Source organism: Acanthochromis polyacanthus, chromosome 5, assembly GCF_021347895.1.
Source record: "Acanthochromis polyacanthus isolate Apoly-LR-REF ecotype Palm Island chromosome 5, KAUST_Apoly_ChrSc, whole genome shotgun sequence".
In the NCBI taxonomy this organism is placed as follows: domain Eukaryota; kingdom Metazoa; phylum Chordata; class Actinopteri; family Pomacentridae; genus Acanthochromis; species Acanthochromis polyacanthus.
The window spans coordinates 1,934,145-1,959,093 of record NC_067117.1 but is presented as its reverse complement, the minus strand read 5'-3'; the positions used below and the strand labels follow the sequence as shown (position 1 = coordinate 1,959,093).

General features: G+C 38.1%; 2 protein-coding genes across 2 annotated transcripts; both read right to left on the bottom strand.

Moving 5' to 3' along the window:
- Nucleotides 1–9,013: 9,013 nt before the first annotated feature.
- rbm15b (RNA binding motif protein 15B) lies at nt 9,014–17,544 on the bottom strand. The gene has a single exon (XM_022216350.2). The coding sequence runs from the start codon at nt 16,512–16,514 to the stop codon at nt 14,001–14,003; it is 2,514 nt and encodes an 837-aa protein (XP_022072042.1). The 5' UTR covers nt 16,515–17,544; the 3' UTR covers nt 9,014–14,000.
- Nucleotides 17,545–18,817: 1,273 nt separating this feature from the next.
- Nucleotides 18,818–24,337, bottom strand: manf (mesencephalic astrocyte-derived neurotrophic factor). The gene is made up of 4 exons (XM_022216344.2): nt 24,126–24,337; nt 21,981–22,108; nt 21,160–21,301; nt 18,818–20,564 (listed from the first exon to the last, which is right to left on the bottom strand). The coding sequence occupies exons 1-4, from the start codon at nt 24,211–24,213 to the stop codon at nt 20,380–20,382; spliced, it is 543 nt and encodes a 180-aa protein (XP_022072036.1). The 5' UTR covers nt 24,214–24,337; the 3' UTR covers nt 18,818–20,379.
- Between the last annotated feature and the right edge of the window lie 612 nt (nt 24,338–24,949).

Below are 24,949 nucleotides of genomic sequence, written 5' to 3'. Positions count from 1 at the left end.
GCGTCCTCATCGTTCCCCCCGGACTCTTCGGCCTGACCTGATGGCAGCTGTTTGAACTCGTCGCTGCACAGAAAAGACTCAGCAACACCTTCCTCATCTCAATAAGACCTCCTGGTTTTAACTGGAAACCATGTCGGCTCAGTAAGGCAGCTAATTAGTAAAAATAAAACAGAGCACCCAGAGCTGAAGGGAATTCTGCCCGTTCTGTTGGTGTCTCAGGTCACACATTTAAGCACCTGACAGCTTAGAATGGCGTTTGATGAAAAGCAAATTTGCAGAATGACACTAAATTTGTCCAGGATGCTTAGAAAAACATCCAAAATGACTCTAAATTTGTCTAAAATGGCTTGAAAATGATACAAAATTGCAGAAAATTTGTCCAGAATTACATAAAAGCTGTCAGAAAGGACTTAAATATTCTCCAAATTATTGAAAAAAAATGATCATAAAATGTACAAAATGAAAAATAAAGCAGAAAACCAGCTATTTCTAGAGTGTTTTTCAGTAAACCCCCGTATTTAAGACTAAAACAGAAGCAGAGAACGTTTTCCGTTTGTCAGGATGAGTTTAAACTGACGTCAGCGTTCAGAGAATCAGTTTAAATCCTGTGGAAGCTTCATTTCCTGCAGCGAAAGGATAAAATCAGGAAACTGGAGCTGATGCTTAATCCTTTCTTTGCTTTTGCTGCCACCTGGCGGTCAAACGGAGAGGAAGCATGAGCATCCTAAACACCAAATGGAACAAAAACATCTCAAAAACAAGTTAAACTGATTAAAAAGGATAGAAAAGAGTTCATTATTAAAAAGCGTAGACGTATAGCTCTACATTAAAACATTTCAGACCTTAAATATGTCACATTTCTACTTTATAGGTCACTTTAAATCTACTAATTCCGTCCAACATTATTGTTTTTCAGTAGCTATATAGACATATGTGTGTGCATTATTGTTATTTTCCACATCCAGAGGAAGTGGTGTAATATCTGAATAATATCTGGATAATATTATCAGTATTTATGTACATCTTGGTGCTACGTACACAGTTGCATAATTATCTTACCTTACAGATCCCAATCTTGTCTGTCTGTGAGGCAAGTAAAGCACAACAACCAGAAAATGACATTAAATAGCCATAAATAGACAAAAAGTGATATGGAACAACCACAAAATGACAGAAAACAACCACAAATATAAAGAGAATGACAGAAAATAACCACAAATAGACAGAAAGTGACATAAAACTACCGCAAATAGACACAAAAATGACACTAAACAACCAAAAATGAGACAGGAAGTGACAGAAAACAACCAAAAGTAAGACAGGAAATGACATAAATAATCACAAATGCACAAAAAAATGACAGAAAACAACCACAAATAGGCAAAAAAAATGGCACTAAACAACCAAAAATGAGACAGGAAGTGACAGAAAACAACCAAAAGTAAGACAGGAAATGACATAAATAATCACAAATGCACAAAAAAATGATAGAAAACAACCACAAATAGGCAACAAAAAAAAAATGGCACTAAACAACCAAAAATGAGACAGGAAGTGACAGAAAACAACCAAAAGTAAGACAGGAAATGACATAAATAATCACAAATGCACAAAAAAATGACAGAAAACAACCACAAATAGGCAAAAAAAAAATGGCACTAAACAACCAAAAATGAGACAGGAAGTGGCATTAATAATCACAAACAGACAGAAAATGACAGAAAACAACAACAAATAGATAAAAAGTGACAGAAAACAACCACAAAGAGACAAGAAATTACATGAAACAACCACAAAGTCAAACAAAATTTTAAAATATAACCATAGAAAGACATGAAACAACCAAAAACACATAGAACAACCTTAAACTATTTACAGAGACACACAGAAGTAAAACCTGAGGAACACATCCTGAATGTTTACTAGTTTAACAGCAGCTAAAACATTTGATGCTACACAACCACAGGACTGCCAGCTTATGACCTTAGAGTGATATTTGGTCTGTGTGATGCTGACGGGGGTCTGGGGTCCTCCCTCAGAAAATTATGAAAATTATTGCTCCTGTTTCCTGCATTCTGGTGTAATTTAAGAGCATTTTGCCTTTTTAAACTCTTATTATAGAGATAACATGAAGTGATAATAAAAAAAAAACATTGAGCTTAAAAAAAAAACAGAAAAGAAAAACAGAACAAGGGCAGGCAGTATTGAAAATGGTTCTTCATGTAAAATATGGATGAAAGTTCTGTGGCTGGATGAGAACAACACATTTTAGTATTTTCCATAAATATCTGCATAATTGAAATAAGTCCATCAACCACTTTGTAACTTTTGTCTTGGAGGATTTTAAAGCACTCAACAGCTTCAAGTTGACCACATCAGCAACTAAACAATAAAAAGTGCTGAAGCAGAAACTAAACATGTCTTCATAACCTAAATGATCCATTCACTGAACAGAATTACAATCAGACACACAAAACAATCCATGTGACTCTAAAAACTCAACAGCTTTACAAACTCTAAGACTAAACTCTCCACAAGGATCCAAAAGAAGTTGGACTTCTACATGAGAGCTTTAGTTATTCTTCATCTACTTCCTGAAAAGTTAGATCAATAAAAAAGACAAAAACTCATATTTTCAGACCCCAGACAGCCGGTCGTAATGTCTTTTGATCAACACACCATACTGTGACGTTTTTACAGTGAAGGTTCTACTATGGAACCAGTTTGACATGTTCAGGTGTTCTATGTGTGAAAACTCAGAGATTTCAGGGATCAGAAGCTGGTTTTGAACTTTCTCTGTTAACTTTCTGCTTCAACTTTAAACTAAGGGGCCGTTTATACGAGGACCATCCTAACAGAAAACGCAAAAGTGGCGTCTTGTCATTTCACGTTTAGACGAGCGGTTTTGAAGGAAATCTGCGTATATACGGTGACTCTATAGTGTGTGGAATTCGATTGGATATGCATGCCAGGCAGCTGGGTGGCGCTGTGATAAAACTCTGCCATGTCTACACGCATGCGTACTATCTCCCTTTTCGGATCTCTGCCGCGGTAAATGTTCATGAATGGAATCTGTACAGATTCTGTACGTTTGTTGGTACGACTCCTGTAGTGTACATAGAGCTGCCAGAGTTGCTTGAAGGTACGAAGGATGGAAATAATCACACATCTTTGTTTACTTCCTTGTACCGGCCGGCAAACCAAAGCACGTATGTGACGTAATCGCGTACGCGACGTGGTCAGATCTCAGCAAAGTTTTGCATTTTGCTGTTTAGACGGAAACGTAACGGCGGAGCGTTTTCTACTTTTCCACTCTGGAGGCCGGTTTCAAATTTTTGCGTTTTCAAGCCCCCAAAACGCCGTCCTCGTATAAACGGTAGGGTGTTTTGTTGAAATATTTTGCCGTTTTCACCTGCAAGCGTCCTCGTGTAAACGGCCCCTTAATTTCCTTCACTAAGCCAGCCCTCTGGACTTCCAGTAAGCTGTGTTCCTATTGGCTGTCCAGGTGGCTGCTTGAAGTTATCAGGAACACCTGAGCAGCTCAGTGTCTTCCTGCTTTATGTCTGCAGTCAAACATTTCCTCTGCTTCTCTTCACTGAACCGGGTTTTCCTCCGTTGCTTTAGTTTGTTCTTTAGGCGTTGGTTTGCAGCTTCCAGCAGTAAAATCCTCTTTATGTGTTTCAGGGCTTTGTACTGATAGTTGTCTTGGTAAATGTGGTTCTTTAGCCACAGTTAGCACATGGTGCTAATGTGTGCAGTGATTAGTGGATTTGGTGAAGCTGAGTTGTGTCTTTATCTTGGCTGTAGTGAGTCTTTAGAGGTTTTTGGTTGTTTGTGAACCAACGTTGGTTGTCCAGAAGGTAAGAGTTCCTGTCCTGATTCTCTGTTTAAAGAGCTTCTCTGGTAGGCTGCAGGAGACTGAAGCGTTTGGGTTGTGCTAGTTTGGTTTTTGTACGGTTTCATTTGGACGACTATCTTGAGGCCCCTCCATGTGGTTTAGTGAGGTTTTCTGGAACAGTTCTACAAAGCAACCTGCAGCAGAAGAGACTTTGAGAGTTTTTAGGAAGTTCTGGAGACCAGACTTTAGAGCAGCACAAACATTTGTCAGCAGTTTGAGCAGGAGAAGGTGAGCTTCAGAGTAGAAATGAGAAGGAAACCTTGTTGACCCGTGTGGTGAGGTCCTGTACCAAGAGTTTGAGCAGGTTGTGAAGAGTCTGTAGTTCTTTGGTCTGAAAGCACCAGAAGAGTCGATTTATTAAAGGAGAAAACAGGAGATATTGTTGGTTCTTCTGTCGCTCTGCAGTTTCCTTAGACTGAATATCAAGTTTCTATTTTAAATGATTTACTGTGTGAGCCCAAGAAGACTTCAATAAACTCCCTCCATCCCCTGAACACATTTTATTACCATGTTTAATCTTTTTTTTAAGTATATTTTTGAGTTTTAATCATATTTTTTTTCTCTTTGCTTGTTTAGTTTTGTCATCTGTGTGAAAGGTGCTAAACAAATAAAGTTGAAGTGATAAACTGAATAAGTGACTAACTCATGATTGTGACAACAGAAGTGTTTTATTGTGATTTAAGGGTTTGTTTCATTTTTAAGGTTGGGGTTAAAATGTGGACAGAAAAAAGATTAAAGAAATAAATTACATTTAAAAAAAGCAATTAAATCAAAGGAAAAAACATTTAATACAATAAAACTTTTAAAAAGAAAATTAAACATTAAATGCAGTTGAATTATTTAAAACAGACAAAATATTTATTTGGATAATTAAACAGAAGATATAAAACATGTAATCATGAAATTATTTTTTCAACAAAATTGTTAAACATGAAATATTTTGCGTAATTAAAAATAAAAAAATACAAAACATTTAATTAGATTATCAAACCTTTAAAAAGACAAAACATTTAATTAAAAATTTAAATGTGTAATTAGAAAATTAAATATTAGACAATAAAACTTTAAATAGGAATTAAACAAAATACAATGAAGCATTTAAAAAGAAAATTAAACATTAAAAGGTGTTAAAACATTAAAGATTGAATCTAAAAACTAAACACTGGAAAAGAAAAGGAAGTTTTTCAAACAAGCTGATAAAACATTTGAAAAAATCAATTAAACATTAAAAAGACAAAACATTTGACCTGTAATTGGTGTTCTATGAATAAAATTGAATTTAAATTGTATGTATCTTGTAATATTGGAGGAATTCAGACATAAATGTTGGAAAACACATTTTCTTTGTCCATTAATGTTTGGGGCCGAGTGTCAGAAAACATTTAGAAACCAACATCAACAAAATAAAGATTTGAACATCATTAAAGGGAAATCCAACTTTTGCATGACAATGTCTAATTAAAGGACATTTATTTCCAACGTAAATGTGTGATATTCATCCTCTGGAGCTTCTCTTCTCATCGTCTTCCACCTGGACTGGTTTGGTCAGGAGCATGAGCAACAAACATGTGAAAAACTGCACTTTAACATCAATGAATGACACTGAAGTTTAATCTCTACATAAATGAGACTGAGTCTGGATGTGCTGCTCTGTCATTAACTCCTAAGTTTAGGGAAAGTTCAAACTAAAGAGGACAGTTCAGATCAGACTTGACAATGAGCTGATTCTGAACAAACATCTCAGACTTTCTGAGCTTCAGCACCTCTAGAAGATATCTGAACAACAAGCAACTCCAGAGATCCAGAAGTTGGAGAGAGTTAGCTTTAGCTGAGCCACAGAACATGTGGGACGCTAACCTAGCAAACATTTCAGACTTTTCTCTGTGAATTCTGAGAAATAATTTCCTATTTAATGACAGAGCTACACATCTGAACTCAGTCTCATTAAAACAGACTCTAATTCAGTGTCATCCATCCATAGCTCAGTGGGTAGAGTGGCCGTCTGGTAACTGGAAGGTTGCCGGTTCGATCCTCGGCCCGTCGTGTTCATGTTGAGGCGTCCCTGAGCAAGACAGCAACTCCTGCTTGCATGGCATCAGTGTGTGAATGTGATGTATCATGTAAAGTGCTTTGGATAAAAGCGCTATATAAATACAACCAGTTACCCAAAAGGTTTGTTGTGGCCAAAGGCTAAACTATGACATTTTTAGAGCGACCTGCTATACTATGGACGTTTTGTGGACCAAAGGCCATACTATGATGTTTGTTGGACGACACGCTGTATTATAGGCTTTTTTAACTGACATATTACTCTGACGTTTTTTAGTCTTAGTTTTTTGTTGTCTTTTATCAACATATAAGAATTTGAACAGTTTTAAAAATTACTATACTTTTACTTGTGCAATGAACTATTATTCTATGGCATTTCTTGTTTCAGTTTCTTAAATAACATACTATTTTGACGATGTACTGCACTATGACATTTTTGGAACCACACATCATACATGACAATTTTAGGCAACATCCCATCATTTATAATCTATGGTTTATGGTCTATCATTGGTGTCTATGGAGTTCACGGGAACTGTCTGCAAATTGCAAAACCACTGTAACAGCAAAGACAGACACAAATATTCAATAAGTTCACTCTGATCCACTGTACTGTCACCAGAATCACTGCAGCCTTCAACTGGCTCCTGTTGACACCAGTGGAATTCCTGCAGCTTTAAAGACAGCTACTTTTGATAAAACTGGCCTTGTAGCACATTGTCTACCTTACAACAACGAGCAAGAAGCATCGTTTATGTTTTGACAACCTATATTTAATGAGCTACTGATGCCAGAAGTCCGAATCTGTGAATATCTTTCCAACTTTACTGAACTGTGGCCCTGAGGAGCCGTGGTGGACGCCCTTTATTTTCATTTCTGAAAGGTAGCAACCCTATCTACGACTCTAACAGCTATTTATACGACTACTGCTGCTTGTACTTTTAGTATTACGACTACTGCTTGCACAGCTATGCTACAGCTGCTATTAATCGTCTGGTATTTGGTTGTCAACCTGCTAGCTCACGTTAGTGTTTTGCTTGTGGCTGACTAGTTAGCTCTCATAGACGAGACTTACACAGTTTCTACATAAATACACACAACCAGCTACACAGCAACGTAGAGACGGACGTACACAACTCAGGCGTGTTTAACTCACCTGTAGAGTCCATCTTCACTTTGATTTTCTTGAATGTAGAACAAAAATCAGAGTTTCATCTCCTCTGCCGCTGCGCCTCATGCTAATTAGCTTTACAGCTAATATGCTAACAGAACAAACAAGCTAACGGCCCGGTTTTTTCACCGGAATATCGTTGTTAAAGTTCTGTATTTCACTAAAAAATACCGCGGTGGCTGATTTCACAGTGACTTTACATGACAGTAAACTTAGGACAGTTTGATTTTTAACTGATCACAGGACGCTGAACTTCACCTCACGGAGCTAATTTCACCTCAGCGGCTCCAGTTGGCTGCACTGATACACTGCATTATTTCCATTTTTATGTCTAATTCTCGTTATGTTTTCAAAAATAAACTAAGCCGAATTCACTATTAGTAGTTTATGTTTGCTGTTTATCATTATAAATCCAATAACTATCATAAAATAAGTTGGGTGCGGAATGTAAACATAAACAAGACCGTTTTTCAAGCAAGTTCCGGACGCCTTTATCTCGACCAGATGTTTATTTGATTGGGACATCTTGTTTAGTTTTCTTTTATTTTTGTCAATATTTCGGAAAATAAATTAAGCCGAACTGACTATTCGCAGTTCTTCTTTGATATATATGATTGCAACTACCAGCAACTATCACCGAATTTCATTGACACTGAATGTAATTTTTAAAAATTAAGTTTTTCAAGCAAGTTCCGGACGCCTTTTTCTAGACCACAACTTGATTTGCTGTTGGACATCTTTGTTGATTTTTCTCTTTTTGTCGAGATTTTCAGAAATAAAGTATGCCGAATTCACTATTAGTAGTTCTTGTTTGAAAAGTGTCACCAGATTTTCTTATAACTGTCAAAAAATAACTTTGATACTGAATGTAAACTTAAAACAGTAATTTTTTCAAGCAAGTTTTGGGAGCTTTGCTTTTTTGTTGATTTTTCTGTTCTTGTTATCGAAATTTTGGAAAATAAAGTAAGCCGAATTCACTATTAGTAGTTCCTGTTTTACATTTATCATTATTTGTACCAGTAACTACCACCAAATTTCTTAGATCCTGAATGTAAGCTTTAAAAAGAAAGTTTTTTAAGCAGGTTCCGGAAGCTAATTATTATTTTTACTGGATGTTTATGTGCTGCTGTACATCTTTTTATTTATTTTTTTAATTCTAATATTTTTAGGGTTTTTTGTTTAGTTTTTTATTGTAGTTTTTATCTATGTATTTGACAGATTGTAGATATATTTATTAATAAAAACAATCGTAATATCATTACTGTGGTGTTAATATTATATATAATGAAGATACACATATATTTATATTATTAATATTGTATTATACTTATAAATATATAATTTTAAAATCTATGTATCATGTATTTTAATTTTTTCAGATTTTTGTTTCTTTTAACTGATTTTGTTCTTTTTATTTATTTTTTGTTTCTTACAGACTTGTAAAGAAAGTGCTATATAAATATTATTAATTTTATTAGTGGCATTAATATAGCCTCAAAAAATGTATTTTAAATGTATATTATATAAGATTTTTTCTGATTTTTTGTATTTTCATTTGCTCTTTATTGTTATAATCAGTAGTGATAGTGTGGCCTCTAAAAGCACATTTAATAATCTGTATATCTTTTTTTTTGTCTTTTTAATTGTTTCTGTAAAACGTATGCATTTATTTTTAGAATTTTACTCGAGAATTTTTACATAAATAAATGTTTAAATAAAAGACAGCTCAGAGATTTGAGTTTATCAATACAAAACTGAGATATTTATCCACATTTAACACAGAAAACCTGCATTTATAAACCCAAATATTCCATTTATAACTTGTAGATGCTAAGTGATGGGAGAATTTAGCATCCGGTGAACATTAAAAGAGTGAATCAAACATGAAACACGTCTTAGAAAGAGCATAAAATGTTTATTAAACTTCTTCCAATACAGAATACATGTTTTACTGTCGACACAGAAACCAGAGGAAGGAAGGCGATTGTTTACTCACAAAAACAACCGTTTGTTTTTTGATTCTTTAACAGATTATCGTACAAAAAGCTGTGGTGTGGAAGTGGCTGAAGAACATTCAGACATGCGGTTTTTATCTCAGAACAACTTTCAAACAAAAAGCGTTTCATTTACATGTAAACAGGTTGAAATGTTTCACTTTCAGAGCAAAATGAGGCGAAAAAGGCAAAATTCTGAGTGTTTAAATGGTCGATAAATCTACTTTGTACATTTAATATTGGGGATAAAAGGTTTAATTATGAGGTAAAAGTCGGCCAACGGGACTCTTATCCATCTGATAACTGATTTTTGACTTCATTTACACTTTTATGTCACTTTGTTTTACTTTTCAGCGTCAGAAAAACGACAGAATGAGTTTTTTTTTTTTTACTGGTTTTGTGACTTTTATAAAAAATTCTTGGAAAGTACAAACTTTATGTCAATGTAGTGAAGTAAAAAAACAATAATTAATGTAGTGGAGTGGAAATAAAAGTTAAAAAAAACAAAAGAATGAATGAAAATATTCATTTTTCTGTATGTTAGGAGTCAAAAACAAAAAGAAAGTCTCTTTTTTTAGCTGAAACGATCATTTAATCGATCAATTGGCAGAAAAATAATCAAATAATTGAATTAATTATTACGGGAAGAGAGAATCTTTTCTGGTTTTGGAGTGCTGGCTGCAGAATAATTCCTCTTTCTTTCTGGTAAACCCATTAATCGATCATGAACACAATCATTCATCGTTTCTCGCTGCACATTTTCAGACTCGTTATTTTTTCAGATCTGAGACTCAAATCTACATTTTTGTTGCCGTTTTGTGTCTCATTCTGCAAACTCATCTTTAATATTTATCCTCGGGGTGAAGAAATCTGAACTAAATCTGCTTTTGGTGAACAATAAAAGCTGCTGGAAGCCTCAGGAGGTATTAAAGTAAGAACACAAACTCTCATCTGTTTGGTGCAAACGGCAGAAAAACTGAATTCATCTCCGAATATTTTGTCATTTATCAAGAAAGAAAAGCTAAAGTTTGACGATTTGATGCTTTTTCTCATCAGCATAGACATTTTTTGACACTTTAATGTGTGAAGGATGCAAACTTTTGATGATACCGAATCTCAGATTTGACTATTTGCATCTTTTTTTTTTATCCTTTTATATCCTTTTAGAACCTTTACAGTTAAATTTTTTGCTCTTTAAAATGTCAGGAAATGCTGAAAAATGTCAAATAATGTTTCTGAAATCCCAACATGACGCCTTTAAACATCTGCTTTTGTTCACAACACAAAGAAAATCAGTTTAGTGGCATAAATGAGGAAAAAAACAGAGATTTTAGAGGCTTTTTTCATAATAAATTGCCGAAAACAGGTGGAATATTTGATTATTGTTGCAGAAAACTAAACATTTTGGAGGTTTTTCAGTGTTTGTCAGACAAAAAAAGTCAATTAAAGCATCAATTTGGGCTCCAGAATAAAAGATTAATTAATGACAGATAATCAGGTTTGTGGAGAATTCAAATAAGACTTGGTCGCAGCTCTTTTTAACTCTCTGGTGTTTATTTTTTATGTTTTTATCGTCTGCGGGAAAAAAGAGCTCCAGTTTCTGTATCTGATCTTTTTTTTTTTGTTCATTTTTTTGGCACAAAATCTCTAGAGATCGATCCTGGAAGGAAGAAAAAACACATTAAAGGGAATTTAATTAAAGTTAAGACGTTCCTGGAGATAATTAACCGTCTGAACCCAAAACAGACAGAAAACTGAAAAAATGATGCTGACTTAACGGCAGATTTTCAGCTGTAAGTTGGTCTAATTGTGATGTACAGTTGTGGTCATTAATGCTGCGTGTCTCGTTTAAAAATCTGCCGTAAATAAACCATTTTTTCTGACTAGATTCTGTAAAAAACTAAAAATTCTGCGTTCCTCGGCTTAAATTACAAGACGTCATTTACCCAGATGTGACCAACGGTTGATTAATAATAATTTACAAAAGCAGAGCGAATAAAAACAACTTAAAAAGGTAAATAACAAAACATTTAGTGTGTAGAACCAGCATTTGTCTTCACAGTGCTGCTAAAACCTGCTGAGTTTTAAAAACAATAACCAAAGAAATTCAGCTTTTATTTTGTATCTTTTTTTACGGTTTATGACATTCTAAACGTGTCAAACAGCACAGAGGAGTAACAAACAAACTATCCCACAGTGAAGTAAAATGTAACAGAATTTATTTAAATAAAAAAATGTTTTCACAGTTTTTGTTTGAAATGCTTTAAATTTACTGACTTTTATTCATTGTAAAAATCATTACTGGCTGACGTCTTTCTTTGTTTGTTTTTATTTTAATGTTTAAAATTGTAATTTTCCTTGTTTTTGTGTTTCATTAGATGCAGACTTTTATTTTCTGGACAAATTTAAATTGAAATCCCTAAATTTTTACTGTATTTTTATTATTATTGTTTTATGATTTATGGCATCCTCAGTGTGTCAAACAGCACAGAAGAGAGGATTTTATTTTGTAGTAAAAAAAAATAGTGAAAATATAACAATAATAAATTAAAAAAACATCCAGGAACTGTTTTGGAATCAGAGAGTTTTAAAAAATGCTTTAAATTTTAAGATTTTTCTCCATTTAAAAAAAATCATCATTGGCTGAAATTTTACTTTTTAAACATTTTTTTCATGTTTTAAATTATTTTTTCTTAAAATGCAACCTTAAACTTTTTTCTTGACAAATTGGGTTTTTTTTCCACTTTCTTTTATTTTTCTGCTGCTGTTAAAATTTGTTAATATTTTTTAATTATTTTTCTATTTTTCTATTATTTTTATATTATTATTGGTTCTCTAATTGTGTCAGACAGCACAGATGAGCTGAAGGATTTTATTTTGTAGAATAAAAAAGGTGAATAAAAATGCAACAGAAATTTAAAAAAAACACAGGAACTGGTTTTTTTTTTCTTCTTTTAAAAATTATTATTGGTGGAAATTATTTTTATTTTATTATTTTAATGCTTTAAACTGTAATTTTTCTTCTTCTTTTTCATAAAATGTAAACTTAAACTTTTATTTTCCAGAAACATTCAAGTTTAGATTTCTTTTGTTTTAGTTTCTTTGTTTTTCTGCTGCTGTTAAACATTTTAAATATTTTTTAATGATTATTTTTTATTATTTATGGCATTCTAATTGTGTCAGACAGCACCGAGGAGTTGCAGGATTTTATTTATATAACAGAAATTTAAAAATAAAATAAAATATATATCTTGAGACTATTTTGGGTTCAGAGAGTTTTTTAAAAATGCTTTAAATTTTATGATTTTTTTCCTCATTTAACAAATACATTACTGGCTGTAATTCTATAATTTTCATGTTTTAAATTGAAACTTTTCTTTCCGTTTTTCATAAAATGCAACCTTAAACTTTTATTTTCTTGACAAATTCATATTTCTCATTTTAGTTCTTTGTTTTTCTGCTGCCGTTGAACATTTTTAATATTTTTCAAACCAGATTTTCAGCTCGTCGCTCCTTTAAATCGTCTCAAAGCTGCTCCAGAAATAAGGTTCTGATTTGACTGTTTTTTTTTAAACATTTAAAAACGTCACTTAATGGATAAACTGAACCAGAAGAGAGGAAGACGGATGGATTAAAATGGAATTAAAGGTAAAAATGTTCACAATAGAAAATCCCAACTGGTGAAACGATCAAACGTCTTTTTTCTAAAGGACAAAATAGAACTTTTTTCTTCTTTTCCAGCATGCAACACCAGAACAGACACTCACCTCTCAGAACAGACTGGAATGTTAAAACCAGGACGGCTCAGAATCAGTCCTTTACAGTACGGTCATCAAGTCCACGAGCGTAGAAACGTCCCGTCAGACGTAGTGTTTGTAGAAAAGCAGCTCGTCTTTCTGTCCGTTTAGTGTTCGCTCCTTAAAAACGTCGTAGTGTTTCCACAGAACAACAACATGGAAGGATTTCAGGCCGCGAATGACGACGAATCCACGGATCGTCTGAGCGTCATCGGAAGTGAGCAAACTTCAGACTGTTTAACTGTTTGGCTTTTTAAAAATCCTTTTACATCGTAACAAACATTATTTCCATTGTTCTTAATGAATCAATACGTTTTCGCTCTTTAAAATGTCAGAAAACGCTGAAAAATGTCAATTAGCCTTCCTCAAATTCCAACATGACTTCTTTAAACACAAAGAAAATCAGTTTACTGTCACAGAAGAGGAACAAAATTGAGAATATTCAACTTTTAAAAGCTAAAATCAGAGACTTTAGAGGCTTTTTCATAGCAAATGGCTCAAAACAGATTGAAAATGTGATTATTATTACAGTATTTTGGAGGTTTTTCAGTGTTTGTCAGACCAAAAAAGTCAATAAAAGCATCATTTTGGGCTCTAGAATAAAAGAACAGACACATTTATGTTTTAAATGATTAATGACAGATAATCAGGTTGAAGGAGAATGAAAATAATAATTGGTCACGGCTCTTTTTAACTGTTTATTTTTGCTGTTTTTATTGTCTGTTGGGAAAATCTAGTTCTGGTTTTTTTCTCTGATGGGTTTTTTGTTTGTTTGTTTTTTTGGCACAAAATCTCCAGAGATCGATCCTGGAAGGAAGAAAAACCACATTAAAGTGAATTTAATTAAAGTTAACTTGTTCCTGAAGATAATTAACCGTCTGAACCCAAAATGATGCTGATTTAGATTTTCAGCTTTAAGTTGGTCAAAAGTGACGTACAGTTCTGGTAATTAATTCTATGCGTCTCATCTAAAAATCTGCCAAAAATACACCAATTTTCTAACTAGATTCTGTAAAAGTTTTTGTGCGCTCACGCTCAGACGATCCCTGGGTTCATCGTCAGTCGGCCCTAGAAGTATTCGAGTGTTTGGGTCAGTTAGTGTCGCTGACAATGACCACCACCATGTGCTCCTCCTCCAGGTTCCCCACCGTCCTCTTGGCGTTCTGCAGGTACTGCTGGGAGAACTCCCCGGGGGGGAAGGCGTACAGCATCGCCCCCGGACCGCCCTCCTTGGCGGCGGGGAGGCTCACCACGCCGGCCGCCTCTTTGTTCCGCAGGTAGGTCACCAGGTGGCGTAGCAGGCGGACTTGCAGGCCCGGCTCGGGGGCCGGGGCCTGCCGGTCCACGGGCCCCTGCAGCGCCAGCATGATGGCGAAGCCGTCGGGTCGACCCAGCTTGATGCGGCGGGACACCTCGTCCAGCCGGGTCTGGTCCATGCGGAGCCGCTGGGCGATCTTCAGCTGGTTCTGGTTCTGATTCTGCAGACGGAGGTTCTCCTTCATCACGGCGCTGAAGAAGGATGCCCCGCCCTCCAGCAGGTACAGGTCCGTGGGGAAGCTGCTGTTCTTCAGGGCGAAGAATCCGTGCCACGTCTTGGGCAGCGACGTCTGGGCGAACTCAGACAGCGATCCGGGGGAGGAGGACGTGTGGGAGTCAGTGAGGGTGGGGGGGGAGGCAGCAGGGACCACCTCCCCGCCCCGGTGGTGGTGGTTGTTCAGGTGGTCCCCGGACCTCTTGCTGTGGTGGCGGCCGGGCGGAGCGTCGTCTTCGTTGGCGGCGGGGTGTCGCCCCCCACCACTGTCGGGGGAGTGGTCCCGGGGCTCTGTGGTGGAGTCAGGGGCCCGAACACGAGCTCGGTCTGGGCTGGCGTCGGGAGAAACGGCCCCTCCGGGACCACGGAGCCTCGACCTCCCCCTCTCCTTCTCCCGGTCGTCCGTCGGCCGGTCAGGGGACAGACTCCGGCTGCGACTCCTCCTCCGGCTCCTCCTCTCCTCCCGCTCCTTTAGCCACCTCTCCCTGCTCCGGCTGCGGCTCCTCGCCGTCCGGCTGCTCCTCCCGAACGCCTCCACCCCGGCCCTCCTCTCTAGGCTGCGGGTGGGGCTGCTGGGGTAGTCTCTGTCCAGCAGAGCCCTCTCCCTCTCCCTCTGGGTGAGGAGGCTGTGGGTGGGGGGTGAGGAGCGGTCCCGGGCCCTCAGCTCCCTCTCCAGGCTGCGGTGGCGGCTGTAGGCCTCCCCCAGGAGGTCATAATGGGCCGGGAGGGCCACGGGAGGCTGGTATCCAGGGGGAAAGGGACGGGACGGGCTCTCCTCCACCTTGGCGAAGTCGACCCTGAGCCGGCGCTCCGGACCCCCCAGAGGGAAGCCCCTCATCTGGGTGCAGGCGGCCTGAGCAGCATCCAGACTCTCGTACTGGATGTAGGCGAAGCTGTCCCCTTTCACATAGTCGATGTTCCTGATGCTCCCGAACCGGTCGAACTCTCGGGCCAGAGCGGCCAGAGAGTTCCCAGGTCCGAGCCCCCCCACCCAGAGCCGGGTGGTGGGGTTGGCCTTCCCGTAGCCGATCTTTATGGGGTTCCCACCAATCAGACGCCCCTGCATGGCCACCTTGGCCCGGTGGGCCATGTCCAGGTTCTGAAACTTCACAAAAGCGTAGGCGCCCCCCTGGCCCCGGGCCGGCCTCTTGATCACCACGTCCTCTATGATGCCGTACTTATCGAAGCCTCTCCTAAGCTCCGCCTCCGTCACGTTCCCGTCCAGGTTTCCTATGAACAGGTTGCTGGTCGCCCTCTGGTCGTCCTCTGGCTTCAGGTCCTCCACCACCGGCATGGGGGGGAAGCCGTAGGGCCGCCCCCTCTCGTCCAGCATGCCGTAGTAGTCCAGCAGCCGCTCCCGCTCCCGGCTCAGGCCCAGGGTCTCCAAGGCGTAGTGCCGGGCCCGCAGGTCCCGGATGTTGCTGACCCCGGGGCCGGGCGGGGACAGGGAGCGCTGCCGGTAGGGGTAGGGGGCGTGCAGGGGCAGATAACCGACGTCCGGCGGGGTCACACTCCGCCTCCTCACGTACATCGGTTCTATCTTGAGCTGCCGGTCACCGAGCACTAACCTGGAGGACTTGGCGTGCCGGGCTTCCTTGGCGTCCTCCGGGTGCCGAAAATTGACGTAGGCGATCCGTCCGAGCTCCGGGGTGTGGGACAGCTTCACACTGACGTCCCCGAACTTCTTGAACTCATGGAACAGCGCGTCCTCCACGTCCTCGTCCGACACCTGCGAGCCCAGGTTGCTGATCAGCAGAGTCTTGTACTCCAGCGTGCCCGGTCTGGCGGCGGGGAGTTCGGCCGCGGTGGTCCGGAGCGGCGGACGGCCGAGGAGGCTGAGCTCGTGCCGGTGGTGGAGCTCCAAGGCAGCTGCTCGCTCCTCCCTCAGCCGCGGCTTCTCTCGCTCCCTGCTGCGGCTCCGGCGGTGATATCCTCGGCTCTCCGCCAGCAGCAGAGCCAGCGGCGGCGGCGGCGGCGGCAGCTCCTCTCTCCGCACACTCTCCCGCTCCCGCTCCCGGAGCCGCTTGGCGCCGGCCCTAGACGGACTGCTCTCCCTCCCGGCCTGCCTCTTCATCCTCACACGGTGATGGAGCTCAAACTTTTCGGTGCCTGCGACGGGAATCCGGCCCGGGAGCGGCTTCCAGGAGCGTTAGCGGAAATACGGCGGCAGGCTGGAGCTGCGGGTTAGACCGGGGACCCGTCCGGAGGCTGGATGTTCGCTCATAAACCGGATTAAAAGAATTAAAAGCGGAAACTGGTTTAAAAACATCGGAGGAGCTGCACTGACGCCGCCATCTTGGACAATAGGAATGTGCGCTTTCCCAGAGGAGGGAGGAGACGTGGTGACGCACAGCGGTGGACGTCATGACGTAGACGCAGAGGGTTTGGCGTAAATGTAGTCTTCTTATGTCTGGAGATTTTTCCAGACGGAATACATTAAAACATCCGAGTTTCTGGTGTCCTTTTAGGTGTTTCGTGTTTGCTTTTGTCTCATTTGTGACTTGTGTGTGTTTTTTTCCTCTCTTTGTGGTTCTTTTGTGTGTTTTCATTGTTGTTTATGCCTCCTCCGTGTCCTTTTCTGTGTTTTTTATTTTTGTTTGTGTGTCTGCCGCATCATATCATGCGTTTTTGTTGTTGTTTTGTCTGTCTTTGGTGTCTTTTGTTGTTGTTTGTATTTCTTTTCTGTAACTTTGCTGCATTTTTTGTCTTTGAGTTCATATATTTTGTTTTTGTTGTTGTTTGTGTGTCTACAGGTTACTGTTCTGTTGTTTGTGCCTCTCTGGTGTTGTTTTTGTTGTTGCTTGTGTTTCTTTTGTGTCATTTTCTGTAACTTTGTTGGGTTTTTTTTGTTTTTTTGGTTTCATATCTTGTTTTTTCTGTTGTTTCGTGTTGCTTTGTCATTTTGTTTCTTTTTGTTGTTTGTGTCTCTTTGACGTTGTTTTCTGTCATATTTCTGTTTGTGTGTCCATGGTTTCATATTTTGTGTTGTTTTGTTGCTGTTTGTGTCTCTTACTTGTCATGTGGTGTCTTTTTGTTGGCTGTTTTACGTCTGTTTAGTGTCATTTTGTATTTTTTTATTGTTTGTGTGTCATTTTCTTTAACTTTTTTGGCTCTTCGGTTTCATGTTGTTCTTTTATTATACGTCTTTTTGTGTGTGTCTGTGGTGTCATGTTGTGTAGTTCTTTTGCTGTTTGTGTTTCTTTCTTAAAAATTTCTGTAACTTTGCTGGTTTTTTTTATCCCTTTGTTTTCATGTCTGGTGTTTTTGTGTCTTTTTATTGTCGTTTGTGTGTCTTTGCCGTCACGTTGCTTCGTTTTGTCGTCTTTTGGTGAAATGACTTGGTGTCATTTGTCTTTTTGCACCAGCTATCAAACAAAATACATTAAAATCAACCACTTTGTGTCATTTTTTCCTCTTTACGATTGTTTCTTGAGGATCATCATCGTTGTCTCTACCTCCTTTATTTGCATAAATACAGCAAAGTTTCTCAGTCGTTCCCAAAAAAATGACCCCAAATACATCTATTTTGAGAAAAAACACACAACTCTAGTGTGCATAAAGTGTGGAAACCTTAAAATATTTCAAAAATGTTTGTTTCTTCCAAATTAAAGCAAAAATGCTAAATAATCTTTTAAAAAAATGAGAGTTTGGGAGTTATAATATTTAGTGCAAAACAAAGACAAATGGCTTTTTACTGCTCAAACTGGCATTAAACCATTTTAATCAGATTTTAATTAACTCTGTTCAGCTGAAAACACATTCAGAGCTTCATCCAGCTCCATTAAAGCTTGAACTTTAACATTATTATATTTAAAACTGAACACACTGAAGCCCAGAGCCTGGAAAGGTAAAATAAAAATAAATAAAAACATGTGGAACTCTAATACTTTGCGCTTTGTCTTTATCTGGATGTTAAATGACGGTTCAAGAACTTAACCCTCCTGTTGTCCTCATTTACCCAAAAATATTCTTTGTCTGAAAAAAAAAATCAGCAAAAAAATTCAACAAATTTCTGAAAATTTTCAAAACATTCAGGAAGAAAATTCCAATAATTCCTTAAAAGTTTTACTTAAAAAATCATCCAAATTTGGCAAGAAAATTCTTGAAAATATTTTCTAAAAATTTGAAATCTTCAAAAAAAAATCCCTACCGAATTTCGCTGGATTTTGGTTGATTTTTTTGTGAATGTTCTTAAAGAAATATTTTTTTCCACCAAAAAATGTTCAAAGATTTCCTACAAATGTTGAAATGTGGACAACACAAGTTTCATTGTGAATATATATTTTTTTCCACATTTTCAAACTTTAAAATGGGTCAATTTTAAGACGACACGAGGGCTAAAGATTCACTAAAACGTGAATAAAGTCAAAGTCACAGTGAGTTTTTCATAATTTTATGAAAAAGTAGAATAGTAGAGCGGTAACAACATGAAAACTCAGAGTGAGACGAACAAACCGTCTGTTTCCCTTCAGAGTCTGTAGCCTGAACTCAGCGTGGATGGAGGAGGATTCAGAACAAAACAATCAGACCAGAAACCAAACAAGAAGAAGAAAACCGGAATAAATATCCTCTAGCTCTGCTGACAGATGAAGAAAACTCCTCCGTGTCGGTTGGATTTTTGTGCAAAACGATACGAGGGACACCTCAAGGTCGACGCTTTCTTTCGTTTTTTGTACAAATTGGTTCAGATTAAACAAACGAGGGCCAATATGTTAAATCTGAGGAGCTGAAAGGTGGATTCTGTCGCCGGTTTTCAGTTTCTGCCGTCAAACGTCGATCCGATGACACCAGAAGTGGCAAAAAAAAAAAAACATCAGTAAACATGATTTAAACGCCATCATCCTCCAGAAGATGAACAAACCTCCAAACTAGCAGCTCCTAAAGGTCACTGAAACTCAGATTTTGGACAAATTTTGCTTCAAATAATAAAAAAAAAAGAGCTAAAAATCGGAGGAGCTGAACGGTGGATTCTGTCGCCGGTTTTCCATTTTCTGCTGTTTGATTCAAAACGTTCATCCTCCGACACCAGAAGTGGCAAAAAAACAACAGAAATATGCAGAAAAGCTGCTTCAGACAGCGAATCTGACGTGATTTAAAGTCCTTAATGCCCCAGGGGACAACTAAAGGTCATTTCAACTCATATGTACAAATTTTAATTCAGATTAAAGAAAAGAGGCCTAATCTATCAAACCGGAGGAGCTGAAGGTGCTTTCAGGCGCCTGTTTTTCCACTTTCTGCCTCCACATGTCGTCGTTGACTCCCAAAAACAAATTCAGAACGTCCACGTTGATCCTCCGACACCAGAAGTGGCAGAAAACCGCCGGCAAACATGATTTAAACTCCAGAATCTCCCAGAAGACGACTAAACCTCCAAACCAGCGGCTCCTCCTGCCATTTAAACTAATATTAATCCAGTTTTTTCTGTAGTTTCTCAGCGACATACTCGGCTCTGTGTGAATGTTTTTAATTAATCTGATGGTTTTTCTGCTGCAGGAACTCAGAGCTCCGGTTCTGAGCAGAAACAGAACAGCTGAGGTTTGTTTTGTAGCATTCATGGTGAATTTGGCACTTTTCTCTAAATTCTACAGGTGATTAGAGAAGCTCCTGCAGTGGAAAACGTCTCATAAAGGAACAAATCTGTACGTTAAGTCAGATTAAAAGAAGCCGAACCATCAGCGAGCAGCTCTGGTTTGAAATGAAGCTGAGACTTCTTTAATTAATCTGATTTCTGGATGTTTCTTGTCGTCTTAACGAGATCCATCACCTCCAGCTCCTCCAAACTTACGATCAGGTTTAATAAGAATCTAAAGAAATGTTTCCACTCCTCGGTTTTAAACATCTAAAGCTCTGAATCTGTGCAGGATCCTCATGGGACAGAAGCTCCTCCTGGATCCAGGTCAGGTCCCAGGTTGTTGTTGTTGTTGTGATTGTTTATTTGTTTACAGGTCTGTCCGTGCTCTGGCGGCCGCCGGCGCGTACTTGGGCATCAGCTCGGTGATTTTGCGGATGAAGTCGGACTTCTCGGCGCAGCCTTTGCAGGACTCGCCCCACTCCTCCAGGATCTTCTTCAGGTCCTTCACCTTCAGCTTCTTCAGGTCCACCGTGGTCAGATCCAGCTGTTTGTCTGGAAGGAAAGGAAACACGACCAGTCACAACAAAACCACAGATCAGAAACTGCTCAGGTTTAGATGCTGTTTATCAGAAGAAGTTCAGTCCTAACTGGTCAGATACTGATGGAATCATCTGTGGTTTTATTTAAAACTACTTTCTGATCAATTAAATTCATGCAAATTAACGCAAATGTTGCCTACACTTAATAAAACATATTCTTCATGAGCTTGTCAAACTTTGTATAAACCAAATGAAGTTGAAAAATAAAAAGACAAAGAAGATGAAAATGAGTCACGATGGATCAGAAAATGAGGCAAAAAAAAAAACTGAAATGAGAGTTTAGATGGTTAAAAGTAACCCTGAAGTCAAACCAGATGCTCCACAGCATCTGTTACCATGGAGATCTAGCTCTAAAATATCTGTTACCATGGAGATCTAGCTCTAAAATATCTGTTACCATGGAGATCTACCTCTAAAATATCTGTTACCATGGAGATCTAGCTCTTAAGTATCTGTTACCATGGAGATCTAGCTCTTAAGTATCTGTTACCACAGAAAAGCCATAGTTCATAATAATAAAAATAATAATCTACGTATTCTCTTCTCACCGTATTTGAGCTCACAGATCTGACTGTCCTTCTTCTTCAGCTTCTCACAGATCTTCTCCACAGGGACGTGGTAGCTGAGCGGCTTGGAGACCTCGTTGATGATCTTGGTGGCGGCGTCGCTGGTAGCTCCGATGTAGTAGCACTGGAAGGAAGACGACACGTTAAAAACATTTAAACACCTTTAACCCTCCTGCTGTCCATATTTACAGGCACATTAAAAAATATTGTTTCCCTGTCTGAAAAAACTCTAAAAATTCACCAAAAAAATTCACCAAATTTCTGAAAATTTGCAAAACCTTCAGGAAGAAAACTCCAATAATTCCTTAAAAGTTTATTTTTTAAAAATCCTCCAAATTTGGCAAGAAAATTCTTGTAAAGATTTTCAAAAAATGAGTAAAAATCTTCCAAAAAAATCCTAAAAATATCTAAAGTGATTACATACATATCAGTAAAACTTTTAATATTTTCTTTAAGAACATTCACATAGAAAACCACCAAAATCCAGCAAATTTTACAGGATTATGGTTGATTTTTTTGTGAATATTCTTGTGAATGTTCTTAAAGAAACATTTTTAAAATGTCTTTTTCCACCAAAAAATGTTCAAGGATTTCTTGCTCTTTTATTCACTCAACTACAGAATTATTTCCTCTTTTGTTCCGTCTAATAAACACAAAAACACCTAAAAATGATATTTAAATGAAGAAAATGTGCCGTTTTTAAAAATTTTCCTCCCTTCATTGAGTTGTCTCTCAGAACTGAGTTTGGCTCGTTATCGTTAACTTAGAACTCAGAAATCTTCCTCCTGCACATTTTCACTCACAAAGCGGTTTTCTTTGCCTCTGGCGTCTCTGCAGCTCTTGATGATTTCCTTCTCGATGTCTTCGCTGTTGAACGTCGCTTTGTTGTCCTTCAGCTGCTGATAGAACTTCTCCAGGAAGGTCACGCAAACTGGGACAAAAAACACGCACATTCATCAGAGACCTCTTAAAGCAGCTGTTTTGTCAGCTTCACTGAAATTCACTGATATTTAAAGAAAATTAGCAACAATATCATTATCATTATATCGAACAATACAGGCTTTAAAGTGTCATTAAATCCTAAATACTCAAAATAATGACACCATGTCACACTAAAAATTCATGTTTTATCTGAAATTTTTACAAGTTAAAATTATTTTCTTGTGTTTTTTTATTTTTCTTACACTTTAAAGCATTTTATTTCATCTGTTGGACAAAAACATGGTAATTATTCAATATATCAGCCAAAACAAACTCATCCAACAATAACATTTGTAGTTTCAGGACAATGATTCTGCATTTTTTCATAGAGTTTTCACTCTGCTAATGTTGTTCTCAGCAGAGATTCTGGGAAACGAGGACAAAACAATGAATGTCGGCACAAAAAGTGCAGCTTTTCATAATAAAATCCTGTTTTTTTTTAACATTAATAATTTGTTGTTTTTGCAGCCACATGGTTATTTTGTTGGCTTCATTGCTTTCTATCGCTGTTATTTTAGGCTATACATGAATATATTGATCTACTTGATTAAAATTAACAACAAAATCAGCCTCATTATTATTATATGGGCCAAACAAATGCTTTAAAACATCAGTAAATATCAAAAATAAACAATAATAATGCCCAGTCAGCCTGAAAATGGACATTTTGTTGTAAATTTTTACAAATAAAAGCCTTTTGTTTCATCTTTGGGACAATAAAGTGTTAATTATTAAATAGATCAGCTAAAACTAACTGTTCTCTTTATTCTGACCTCTCATCCAACAATAATATTTCTACTTTAAAGATAATTATTGTGCATTTTTGACAGATTTTTCACTCTGCTAACATTGTTCTCTGCAGAGATGTCGGCACAAAAAGTGCAGCTTTTCACAATAAAATCCTGTTTTTTAACATTAATAATTTGTTGTTTTTGGAGAAATCAGCCATTAGGAACTGATGTTTAGCAAACTGCATTAGAGATTCTCACCGTCTGACCTGATGATGAACATATTAATAAATCTGTTTGTTTACAAAATGAATGACTTTTTCTAAACAAACTGAAATGATCTTTAAATACGTTGGAACATTAAACTAACAGCAGCGTGTTAGTTTAATGTGGAAAAAATATTAAATTACCTGACAAAAATGCATCAAACAACCTTAATATTAATTATTATTCTAATTGACCTGAGTAGGTTCAATATTTATATGAGAAAATGTCACTTTATCTGACTCAAAACATCAAGACCCTACAATATGACTAATTTTACAAATATATCAGAGAAATAAAAAAATGTAGGTTAAAACCCATTAATACAACAGAAAATACTAAATTATGTGACTAAAATAGATAAAGTCAAGACCCTACAATATTATTAATTATGCACACATACCTGAAAAATATAAATATTTAGGTCAAGACTCTATAAAATGACAGAAAATTATAATTAAATACACAAAACATCTACTACATATAATTACAGATCAATGAGACTCACTGCATTTTAAATAAATGTATTTTTGCTTGACTTCAGGACAACATTGTGATGATTTTATTGTAAATTAATAAGTTTAATTTTAGAAATAGCTGATAAACTGCTTCCGGTTTGTATTTATTAGTTAAACCTGATTCCTGAGCTCTTCCTATGGATTTATAAACTTTTATTCCGATATTTTACCTGTCCAGAGCCTCTCCGGGTGCGTTTCTACGGTAAACCTGCTGCCTGCTGGTTTGGTCAACGGCTCCGACTCACGGCTGCCGGTCGTTAGAACCAAACCTCGGTAACGTAGCTCCACCGGTCCGACCCACAAACACGGTACAAACACCAGACTACCGTAACAAACCGTCTACCGACTCCTCTAGCAGCCAGGCTCTCCGTTAAACCGGTAATTCGGTCCCCTTTCTGGGGTTAAAAGTTGCCGGAGCTAGCAGCGGGAGCTAACCGGAGCTAGCAGCGGGACCTACCTTCACATTCTCCCTCCTTCAGAGCTCCGGCGGGTCCGGGGACCAGAGCGAGGGCGAGGGCCACCGACAGCCCGCTCAGACACCACATCTCTGCTGGGGTTAGAGTGGCAGCTCCGTCCGTTAAACCGTTAAACCGTTACAACGCCGGACTCGTAGCGCTCATGGGTTGGCACGGACAAACGCCGGTAAACTGAGCGTGAGCGTAGTGGGCTTCCCGGTGGCACGTCACACCGCGTCGCCGTCCTATTGGCCGACGAGTCCCACTCCTTCCGTAGTCCTCCACGCATTGGTTTCTGATTGGACGGAGGGGAAGCGTTCCGGGGACAACGTCCAGTTGGCGCCGTCTGATTGGTCCACAGCATCACCGAGGGCTCATTATGTATTTTAGTGGCAGGCAAATTATAAACGGTGTGAAAGGAGTGGAAGTAAATGAATTAATTAATAAATAAATAATGAACCTATAAAAGCATGAAAATATATTTTTAAAAAAATGTAGACGTTCAGAAATAATTTTAAAAAACATTGTAAAAAATATCGGAATAAAAAATGAATAAATACAGACATGGATAAAAATAATACTTTGTATGAATAAATTCAAGATAGTCATTAAATTATGTAATTTTTCATTCACTGTGTGAATAAAGAAATAAACATTTTGAATTTATTCATATAAAATTCTTTCATTCTTTTATTAATGTATTTATTTTTTTGTTATTTACTTAGTTGGTTGCACATTTATTTTAAGTAATCATTTCAGTATTTCTGCATCCTTTTTTTTAAACCATGTTTTATTTATAATGAATTTGTTTTTGCATTTCTGACTT

Coding starts and splice junctions, on each gene's coding strand:
- manf (XM_022216344.2), bottom strand. CDS start 24,213: ATGTGGTGTCTGAGCGGGCTGTCGGTGGCCCTCGCCCTCGCTCTGGTC. Junction 22,109..24,125: donor GAAGGAGGGAGAATGTGAAG/GTAGGTCCCGCT, acceptor TTTTTGTCCCAG/TTTGCGTGACCTTCCTGGAG. Junction 20,565..21,159: donor GATCTGTGAGCTCAAATACG/GTGAGAAGAGAA, acceptor CTTTCCTTCCAG/ACAAACAGCTGGATCTGACC.
- rbm15b (XM_022216350.2), bottom strand. CDS start 16,514: ATGAAGAGGCAGGCCGGGAGGGAGAGCAGTCCGTCTAGGGCCGGCGCC.